The sequence below is a fragment of the Rhinichthys klamathensis genome, unplaced genomic scaffold (genome assembly GCF_029890125.1).
Source record: "Rhinichthys klamathensis goyatoka isolate OS25496 unplaced genomic scaffold, OSU_Roscu_1.1 h1tg000228l_1, whole genome shotgun sequence".
In the NCBI taxonomy this organism is placed as follows: domain Eukaryota; kingdom Metazoa; phylum Chordata; class Actinopteri; order Cypriniformes; family Leuciscidae; genus Rhinichthys; species Rhinichthys klamathensis.
In genome coordinates this window covers 2,082,501-2,094,188 of record NW_026606752.1, presented here as the reverse complement: position 1 = coordinate 2,094,188, position 11,688 = coordinate 2,082,501, and the positions used below count along the sequence as shown (strand labels likewise).

Here is an 11,688-nt window from a genome sequence, read left to right as displayed (position 1 = left end):
AAATCATTCTAATATGCTGATTTTTTATCAATGTTGGAAACTAAATTGTTCTGCTTAATATTTTGCTTTTTAACCTGTGATACTTTTTTCAGGATTCTTTGATGAATAAAAAGTTAAAAAGAACAGGCTGATGAACACTCAGCTTTGCATCACAGAAATAAATAATATTCTAAAGTATATTGAAATAGAAAACCATCATTGTAATAATATTTCAGAATATTACTGTTTTTTCTGTATTTTTGATCAAATAAATGCAGCCTTAATGAGCACAAGACTTCTTTCAAAAACATAAAAAATAGCAATGTTTCCAAACTTTTGACTGGTACTGTATATAAAACTAACAATGTATTTCAAACAAAAACGTGCATTCACAATTTATAGTTTGTTGAAACTCTTTATTTCCAGGGCAATACAAAAAATACTTTCGTGACCAGATAAATATTATACATACAGCATTTAAATGTCCATTATTATCATTAATATTATTATTAATGTCACTATGTCAGTTGATTAAAGAAAGCCCTAACTCTATTTCAACAGAAGGCGATAGTTCTTGCTGTTTTCTTCGGCTCCACTGAAAGACACCACATGTTCAACCACATATTGCAATATCTTCATTATAGCTATAACTCGAAGTAAACAAACAAACAAACAAACAAACAAAAAAACTTCATACATAGTGATTTACTGAAATGGAAAGCAAGATAACCATGTACTTTTTGGGGACATTTTAATAGTCTTTTTTCATGTGGACAAGCTGAAAGCAGTCGGTGCTGAGGAAAGAATCAAGTCCTTCCTTACTTCCCTTACTCGTGGTTGGTTAATCTGTGGTGAAGCTATACATCTAAACGTCCAAAGAGTTCATTGTACGTACGGCAGTATAGCGGCCTGCCAAGGCAAGTGCATCTTTAGGCCTCAGTAGGTACAATATTGCAGAACAGAACCAAACAGCCGCCACACATGCGGCTTCGACTGAAACAACGCTGTACACACCCAAAGCTACTTTGAACAGGACACACACTCATCTGCTTTATCTCTCAGTATTGCTATCTGAGACGCTTTAAATCCAGATCAGTGGAGTGAAATCTGGTCCACAAGCAGCATAAAAGAGCGACTTGCACACTGAGCTACTGAAGAAGTCAGAATAAGGCACTATGACACACTGCGGTCATACAGTCAGTTCTCATGTTTTAAGTGCCACACATACGCAATGCAACGAGGAATAAAACAGGAATTACACCCTCTTAAAAGATTTCCACTGTGATTTTCTTACCAAAAACACACACGGAGTACACTTTAAGCGGAGAGACGCGTTATTAGCAGGTAAGACTATACACCGACGACGCTGTCGAATCCTATAAAGCTACCGATGTGCCTCCTGATCCTGCCGTGTTCCTGACAGCCATGCAAGCACAATCTCAGACAGGAAGTTGAAGTGTGAGCGTATCCATGTTTTAGAAGAACTGCGATATTAGCAAGTACAAAACTGGATTGTTAATATTGAAAGATAAACATTTGTATGCTACATCGTTGTCACATGACCTCACCACGTAGCCTGTTTGGCATATTTATTAAACACATTTTTGTGTAAGCTTTACTTCTTACATGGCTCTAGAGCAGGGCTGGCCGTCATGATCAGTGTTGCCAAGTCCTCAGGCTACTTTTAAGCTGCTGCCGCAGGTTCATTTCCACCCCGTATGATTTTGGTACTCCAAAACCCTCAAAACAACCCCCAGACATACAAGCTCAATGGAGAATTCGGCCACCCGATGGAGAAAATGACCTTTTTGGACTACTTTTGTTGTGCAGACCTGGCAACCCTGCTGGAGTTCCACTTTCCTGCAGAGTTTAGCTCCAATCTTGGAACTAACCTTCCTGTGGCTTTCTAGTAATCTCCAAGAATCTCCAAGACCTTGATTGGCTTGTTCAGGTGTGTTTTATTAGGGTTGGAACTAAACTCTGCAGGAAAACCGCCCGGTCACCGTGATTTTGCCAAGACATGTTCCTGAATCGACATCTTTTGTTGATCCTGGAACAACATTCCTTTCCAAAAACAGTCCTAATCCAATCCCTACTCGTAAACCTAACCCTACCCATAACTTATCTCTAAAATCAGAGGGAAATGATGTAGAAGCACATAACCCAGGTTGTAAGACTAAACTTGACATGAACTGTAAACTTGTCCGTCAAATCTGATTGGTTGATTGGATTGTTGATCCAGGATCAACAAAGAAGTTGATCCAGGAACATGTTGCTGCCTTCAATTTTTAAGTACAATAAACTTGGATGTTTAAGTCATTTCAACTTAAATTACATTAAACCGACTTTAAAAAATGAGTTGAAGTTTGTGTAACTTATATAAAAAACAATTGAAAATTGCTTAACTTATTTTGATGAGTTGAAGCAATGTAAAAACATATGTTGTCATAACTTATTGATCATATCATTTTTTACAGTGTTGGTGAAATCACGTTCACAGAGTTGGCCACCCCTGCTCTAGAGGCAAGTTATGTTCGGAAATGAATTGCTAGCATTCTGCATACTACACACTTCACAGTATACAATATATACTGCCTACTATTAAAAGAAATAGTATGTTAAATGTTGTGCAGTATACAAACAGTGGTGAGCTATATTGTTGATACATGACCTTATTATTATTCACATTTAATTAAGATAACATTTTTCACACTTTTACCTAATTTCGTGAAAAAAATATATGACTTTTTGGCACATATAATAGATATGCAGTATGCCATTTCAAGTTCGGACAAAATTAAGACTGGTATTACTTTTTGTTCATTCGTTACACTGGAAATAAAAAAAAAGCACATTGCATTGTGGGATATAATGTTCCACACAGAGTACTGTTTCCATAATGCACATTTCGGTATAAATAGTAGGTCATCCGGTTGTTCCAATGCATAAAGTATGCATACTGCAGAAATAGTAGTATGGTAGTATGCTCTTCCGAACATAGCTGTTGTGTTTTGCCAAACCTCGTTCCTGTCCACCTGACTAAAGGAGCGTTCATGCCATGTCGGAATTCCCGTAATTACGAGTTTCCGACTTGTAAAAGTCCAAGGAAAACTCCTACAACGTGTAAATTCAGAATTTTCGGAGAACTTCGTCTCCGACCTGGCATCACCGACAGCTGCAGATTCATTTCGGTGTTGACAGGGTCCGAGGAGGTGAACAGCTTGAACATCACGGGTTTTCATCTCGTAATTACGGTAATTACGACATGGCGTGAATGCAGAATAAATTTAGTCATACAGAGGAATCATGGGAAACGTAGTCATGAGATCTGGGCTACAGCTGAGGTACTATATGAAGAGAGGATTGAATGAATGAAAGAGTTGAAAGACATGATACTTCCTTATTTTTACCAAATCATTTGAGCCCCCAACTACTCTATAAAGTTCTGCTATCAATAAATAACACCGCAAAGCGCACCGGTACATCCTTTCCTTATAAGAACTATCTATAATTCATAACCTTACTACCATAATACATTTCTAGAGTGGTATATGAATAATTCGAGCAGTGCATTCTAGAAGCTTATTGTCACACGTGAGTCAGAACTCAAGCAAATAATGAAAGCTTATGGTCTGACATCATACTTCATAGGTGCAAAGTAAATTTTGTCTGGTTTTCGGCTGCCAGATTCAGATTTTAATAGTTTCACATTGTTCGCATTGTACTGACATTAGTCATTGAGATACTTATGGTAAATTATCACCAAGCAGTGGGATACAATTGATACATAAAACACAGTCACACGCACACACGCTCAAACAAACCTCTAACAAGTGCTTTAAACCTTAATACATGACTAAAAAACAAGAACAAAAAATATTAGCCCTATGTAAGAGGAAACGCATTCATACCCCAACATACAGCCAATCAGTGGCGCTAGTCCCATGTGACCCAATCACATTTAACTTCAACAAATCACCTGACAGTTGCACAACCAATGACGTGTAACATCTCTACCCCTCCATGTAAGGAGCAGCCAATCATCCGTAACAATCAGGATCTGATGAATATCCCGTCCAGTCAGACGAGAAGTGTTCAGCTCTGGTCCTCTCGCAGTTCACTGGGCAGGAACTTGTATTGCTGCTGTCGGATGTGGGCGAGTTTCTTCCGGGCTTCCTCTAACTCTCTCTCCTTTCTTAGCATCTCCTCCTGTGCTGCAATGATCTGGAAATAATGCAAAACTATCACTCACTGAATGGGCATCATACAGTTGCACTGCAACATATTTTACAAACAATGTACATAATATGTATGTTACAATCAGGGCTTGACACTGTGGCTAGTGGTTTTCCAAAAGTCACTAGCCACTCAGCATTTTCACTGGCCACAATTTTGACATTGATACCATGGGGAAAAACTGCCATATGGATATTTTTAATATCTCGTAATTTGGCAGCAGGTATATTAGGCTGCTGTCACTTTAAGACCTGAAGCACGGATCGAATATACTGTTACACATGCTTTTTCTTTCATTCACTTAAAACATAACTGACTGTGTTTACATGAATACTTGCCAAGATGGTCATTCTGACAGTATTTTTTGTGTATTTGACTGTTTAAGCGCAATAAGCAGCGAAAACGAACTCAATTTAGTACGAGAGGCGGCTTTATGTGCCGCACTGCGGGTGTGAGCACAGAATCTGCGTGAATGAGTAAAATGATGCGCAATAAACACAATCCCACGCTGAAATTCAAGCCCGGAGCCCGGATCCGGAGCAAATGAAACGAGTGAGTGAGTGGAGGCGGGTTTGTGTGTAACTCGCTGTCTGAGAGATGAGAGAGAGAGAAAGAGCAGCTGGTATTGTGTATATTCTGCGGAAAATTATAACTGCGTTTCAGTTATTTCAGTATGTATCAAAAAATCTATATTTTTAACAACACTACATTGCACTTAGTTTATTATTTCAGATGCTTTTAAAACAAATTACAATTGAAAAATGTATATTATATACGAAATTCAAGCCTATTTCAAGAAATTTCAAGAATATTGAAATACACACACATTTGGAGGGTGTTAATGTCAAGCCCTGGTTACAATGCAATTACAAAGAATTTCTTCAGATTCTGCTCATGCTTCAAGAATGAATCTGATATGAATGCAACTAAATGTGACAGTTCACAGACTAGAATTGAAAAGTTTTACAAATGATTACGATACAATTTCATTCTGTTTATGTTTCACGCAAGAATGCGACATGAATGTGAAAATGTATGTAAGAATGTTGTATGGAGGATTACCGCAAACATTCTTTCTGGTCATGTTTCATGAATGAATGTGACACGGATGAGCCTGAAGGTAACTGCCGATTTACAATTTACAAAGAATAGTTTACACATATTAGTTAGGCTTTTGTAACCACAAATTCCCTCTTGTCATGTTTCATGAATGAATGTGACATGACTGCAAAATGAATGCAAAAATGTTTTACACAAATTTGTTAGGCTTGCTTTACATGAATGCGACAAAGGCAGATGAAGACAATTTACACGAGAATCATTTACAAAAATGTATTTTGCTCCTTTCATTTATTAATGCAACAAATTACTCCAAGAATGGTTTTACGAATGATTACCATATGCATTTTTTCCTAGTTGCGTTTCAAGCACAAACCAATGCGACATGACTGCAGATCATCGCGGCAATTTATGTAAGAATATTTTATACAAATTTGTTTTTGCTTGTGTTGGATGAATGCAATATATAAAAGAAAGATTTTAGTGCTGTCAAACGATTAAAATATTTAATCGCGATTAATCGCATTAATGTCATAGTTAACTCGCGATTAATCGTACATTTTTATCTATTCTAAATGTCTCTTGATTTCTTTTTGTCCCATTATTTTTTTCTCATTTTAATGCTCTTATCAACATGGAAAAGTGGATCGGCTTGCATTGTGCAAATGTTTTTTTTATTGAAATTTATTTATTGACGATACTGTGTTCAATTTCACACTAACATGCTCACTTGGAGCAAATAATCTCTCACACAATGTAACACTGTCCATCAATAAAAGGGTGAAAGAATACTGACGAGGTCCTGATATTGACGAGGGGGCGGAGAATTCGCATCAGCTGTGTGTGTGTGTGTGTGTGTGTGTGTGTGCTTGGCCATCAAGTGGTATTTCAGACTGGACGTGCTGCGATGATGATAGCTCAGTTCACAACGACAAAACGCACAGATCACTTTGGTCTTGTCAATGGAACCATTTGGCAACTTTTTAAAAGCAAACTTTCAATTCATCTTATTGGCATCCATTTCGGCGTCTCGCGCTTGTCATCCACTCAAAACGTAACGTTAACCAACTATTTGGCCGGCTCGCAAGCCCAAACAAGTGTGTGTGGCGTCGTGCCTGTTGTTTTGTTTCCGGTCTAGCTAGATCCGCTTGCGCTTTCAAAACGTCCTCGCGTCCCAATGCGTTTCATTGAAATGAATGGGTTTCATAGCGCCGCGCATGCCGCGTCCTGTTGCAAAAGCATGTGAAAAAAACTACAACGTTTTTTTCACATGCCAAAAAGACCGTTAATCGCGCGATAAAAAAATTAACGCTGTTAAAATGGGTTTGCGTTAACGCCGTTAATAACGCGTTTAACTGACAGCCCTAAAAGATTTACAAAAATGTATTCTGTAATTCGTCACAAATTACACAATTTACTTAAGAACAGTTGTACAAACAATGTGCACGCACAGAAATTCTTATCATGTTCACGAATGATGGTCAATGTTTGTATACGATGTTAAAGTTTCAAATCTAAAAACTTGCTTTAAACCACTTTTCTAATGTGAAGCGAGCCAAATAGTTTGTGGCACAATGATACATAAATAACGCTTATATATTAAACCCGAAAATGCCAGGGAATGTTTTTCTCTCCAGTTTTTCCTTCAGGTTCAGTGATAGAGAGAAAACTCTTCATATTCTTTAGTGGAACGTGTAATTGTAGCACAACTGTGCTGCAAAAATATGGGACTGGATCTGCAATAGGCATCCAGTTACTTTCGAAAAAGAGCAGCATTTTTGTGGATTTTAGGAATGGCATGTATGGATCAAGGCCTGACCTTCTGAAGAGGGGCCGACTCAGTGAAAAAAGCTACTTTTTGTACTTTCTGGCAACGATTCCTGGGTTCATGCATCCACTCACGCCATCCACTCAACGGGATTTCTCCGAATATTCCAGTGCCCTCTCTCAAGATGAAGACAAGACATGAAGGCATACTGGGAGGAAAGAGGCTCTGAATAGGCAGACACGCAGTCTTTAATTAATGTGCATCTGGCCTGGGATGAAACGGGAAAATAAGCTGTTTTGCGGATACCGGCCGAGCGTAAGATGCCAGCTGTGGATGCCTGGTACAAACCCACAGCTTTCAAATCCCACTGATGTCTTTGCAGATCCATAATGCAGTTCTAAATGTCAAATCTCTATTGAACTGAGCGTCCTTTGGAAGTCAAGGAATATTGAAAAACTGCTGTAGACGAACAGATTCATGCTGTGGGAACATGGGAAGAAGCCTCACCTGAGCGATTCCTCCTACGAATTTCGTTTTAACCACGACACTGTCGTCTTCGGCTTTATCGAAGGCTGCTTTCTGCGCTGCCTTCACCAGGTTGTCAGACGCTCTCTTGACTGCATTCCCAGCAGCCTGTGCAAACACAACGTTTTTACTGAATAGGCTACAACTTTTCCAAAACCAAATGGTTTCCAAATGGTTTCAAGATGATTTTTAGTAGATGTAGTTCTCCTCACACAAGATGTCCGCCAAAAACACCGTTGTTTTTTTTAGCTTAGTATATACGTGATTGTAACCTGTAATCTCCTCATGGCCTCTGAGTCCTGGTCAGCTTTGACTTTACAGGCCACCAGCAGCTGAGCGGTGGAAGCCGCCACCTGTTTGGCAGAAGAAATGAGCTTCTCCTCGCTGGCGTGACCCTGGACTGAAGCGTTGGCGGCCTCACACAGGCTACTGGTGGCGGCCGCAACCATCCGGGCCTACAAGAGAGAAGGATTGCAATTTAGCTGATGCTTTTTAACAGTACATCTAATACAATGGTGATAATTTCAACTTACTGCTGATATTAGTCCTTGGGACCACTGGCCGTCATCTACTGCATTGGCAGGGATGGAGCCCACCTACATGAAATATCATAAAGAATAAAAAGAAGCAGCGTTATTTCAGTATCATTAATATACTACAGTATGTAGAATTTACTTTTATTTTTTTCAGTTTTCAATTTAAGTTTTAGTAATTATGCTTCATGCTTTTGTTATAGTCATTTTTTAAAAAAAATTTAAGAGGCCACATTATGTTCTTTTACAAAGTCTTGATTATGTAAAAGGTTTTCATGCTTGAATGGTCAAAAAACATTATTTTTCACATTTTTGCAGCACTTCTCTTCCCAGTCTGTCAGTAACGCTCCGTTTAGTTCCTGTCTCTATGAAGCCCCTCCTTCTGAAAAAGCGTGTGTGCTCTGATTGGTCGGCTGGATCAGTGTGTTGTGATTGGTCAACCGCTATGAGCGTGTTTGGGAAATGTCACACAGACTACTAATGCAATTTAACCAGGCCACGCCCTTTTTTTTTTGCATATGCCTTGGGCGGGAATTATTTAAAGCTACACTGTGTGATTTTTACCCCCATCTAGCGGTGAAAAGGTATATGACCATCCAGTGAATATTATGCTGCGTCCCAATTCGCATACTATTCGTCCTAAATAGTATTCGAAAATAGAATTAGTACGTCCCAAATCGTAGTATGTTGAAATGAGTGTCTCAAAGAGACCCGGATGGTCTACTATATCCGGTCAGAATCCGAAGTGCAGATCGTTGCACACTCTAACGGCTAATATTGCCCACAACCCATCGCGCGTTGGACGAGGATTCGGTTAGAACTACAAACACGAGAGAAAAGTGTTCAAAAACTACAGACATGGAGGACGCGCGAGTCCGACGGTTATGTAGAGAGGTTTAGATAAAGGGGTTTGAGTGATTAATTATCAGTATCTAACCTGACGAAAATGTATTTATTCAATGTTGTCCACATTATATTCAGCAGCATCTGCAGCAGCATTGTGAACTTTTGCAAAGATATGTTTAGCCATTAACTTTTAAATGCATTATTATATTCAAATTCCAAACACATGAGGAGAGTCTCGGCATGAAAGACCCACGACTGGCAGATGAACGTGCTACAACATTTCTCTCCGAAACCGTAAGAAAATAACTTAGATTGAATGGAGGATTTTAACTGTGACGAGATGATTGACAGGGCAGTTTACGGTGATAGGACGCACGCGACAGATCTGTCCGTTAATGATGACGAAGTAGTATGTCCCAAAGCTTGCCTACTCTTTTGCTACACACTCAAAAGTATGTTCTTTTTCTTCACAAAAAGAGTACATACTTTTAGGGCGTAGTATAAGTAGGCGAATTGGGACGCAGCATTAGTTTCTGTTCCTCTCAATTCCGATTTCGTTTTAACTCCTACGGTGGCCAATGTAGTCCAAGATTAACATGGCTTCCAGTTCGACCTCGTCCATGAGTGTTCCTTTAAGTGATGAGGTTATTTTAGAAAACTATTATAATTTGCAGTAATTTAATTTGTCAGGTAACATATAGGTTATTTATATGACATTCGACACGGTGCCATCGAGTGTTAAAACGCGAAAGGCGAAGCTTGAATTAACGGGTATGTTCCTCTTTGGCTAATGTACTTTCAAGATGGAGGGGCAACATGGCGACCGACATTAGAACCCCTTACCCGTATGTATTTTCAATGGCATATTATACACTCACGAGAATACTTTATTACTTGAACGAAGTAAATATACATTAATGAGCACATATATTTTTTGAAAGAACTAAGTGTTTTTAGCTAAGAATAAACAAAAAAAGTTACACAGTGTAGCTTTAAATGAGAAATACTGTGATGTGTTCATTCCCAGAAGAAAACTTAAGAAAACTCAAGTTCAGAAACAGTGCGCACTGATATAGAGAATAACTCCTTTTCATCTAATATTTATACTTTATTTTATTCCAGCTTTATTTGAATGAACAAAAAACTATTTTTAATTGTTTTTATTAACAATAACAACAATCAAAAGAGCGAAAACGTAATAACTCTTGATGATACCTTGCCCTGTGCCACGAGCTCTCTCTGAGCGGCCGAAGCAGATTTGACCAGAGCACTGGTTGCTGCTGCAATGGATTTCGCTGCTTCCAGGATCTGCTCCTCAAAGTCCAGAGACTCATCGGCTTGCTGCAAGAATAAAAAAAGGAAGAGATATAACAAAATGTGGATTGTCAGTAGTATTAATTGTAATGAATACTCTTAGCTCACTGCTGGTTGACAAAGCTAGTCATGAAACCATTATTTATAGTTTATTATTTTATACATTATAGTTAATTTTCATAAAGAATAAATGCTTTAGCTAAACTAATAGATGGGCAAGAAGCCTCACCAAGCCCTTACTTCAGCATGTGTGTGAAATTTTATTATGCATTATTATATTATCTTTTTCATACTATTACGCTTGGTTGATTACAAAAAAAGACAGATTTCTGGTTAATCAAATTCATTTGAGTAACAGGCTGACATACGTTCCACTATACTAACAAGGAGCATGGGTTTGTTCAGAAAAGCATAATACTAGACTAGACTGTAAAAAAAATGTATGATTAATAAGTTATGACAACATATGTTTTTAAATTGCTTTAACTTATCAAAATAAATCAATTTGCAACTTTTTTTTTTTCAAGTTATACAAGATTTAACTAATTTTTTAAGTCAGTCTAATGTAATTTAAGTTGAAATGACATAAACATCCAAGTTGATTGTACTTAAAAATTTAAGGCAGCAACCTTTTTTTTTTACAGTGTAGTTGTAAAACATTTCCAGGATGCAGTATGGACACCCTGCACAGATTGCTATAATTTTCTGGATGTATGAAATGTGACACTGGAAATATAAGGTTAAGTTGAGAGCATTGCATTGTGGGATACAGTAATCCATGCAGTGTGCTTTGGTTCTATATTGCACATTTAGGCTGTGCATATATTATGCACGTAACGCATACTGCAAAAATAGCACAAGTATTAAGGTAATATGCCATTTTGAGCATACCCTTTATTTCCCTAAGTTCTTAATAGAATACTAGCCTACTGGATACTGTACAGTGTAAATGGTATACAGGCAACTATTTTTCAAAAACAATAAGTGAAACAGTTGGCATTACGCAATGATAATTGTTTCAAACAGTAGTATGCCACAGTTGTCACATGACAACCTCACATGACCTTAAAAAAACGTGAATCCATTTGATTTTAAAGAAAGGTGTTGAAAAACGTTGCAGATATTACTTCTGGTACATTTATTAAACCAGAAATGAAAGTTTACATTAAATACAATGTGGGATTTACTACCCATTCAGTGTGCTCTTGTTATATACTAAACCTTTAATGAAAATGAATGAAAATTTGGTCATTCTTTACATACTGCACACAGTTTACTACATACTGAATTGAAAGTATGGATACTATGGCAGTATGCTATTCCAAACACAGCCAAGGCGATGAAAGGGAGGAGATGAGATGTACATTGGACAAAGTGACCTGAGGGTGACACCTTGTGGCACGGAGGTGACACTTCTTAGGTTCACTA

At 38.0% G+C, this 11,688-nt stretch overlaps 1 protein-coding gene across 1 annotated transcript in view; it reads right to left on the bottom strand.

Moving 5' to 3' along the window:
• Positions 1-3,127: 3,127 nt before the first annotated feature.
• The window catches only part of tln2b (talin 2b), an 89,348-nt gene continuing 80,787 nt past the window's right edge, over positions 3,128-11,688 (bottom strand). Inside the window, exons 52-56 of the mRNA XM_056264949.1 lie at positions 10,162-10,287; positions 8,101-8,163; positions 7,840-8,022; positions 7,550-7,675; positions 3,128-4,203 (exon numbers count right to left, since the gene is read on the bottom strand). Coding sequence (XP_056120924.1) covers positions 4,075-4,203; positions 7,550-7,675; positions 7,840-8,022; positions 8,101-8,163; positions 10,162-10,287 — 627 coding nt within the window. The 3' untranslated portion in view covers positions 3,128-4,074. The remainder of the gene's footprint in view (positions 4,204-7,549; positions 7,676-7,839; positions 8,023-8,100; positions 8,164-10,161; positions 10,288-11,688) is intronic.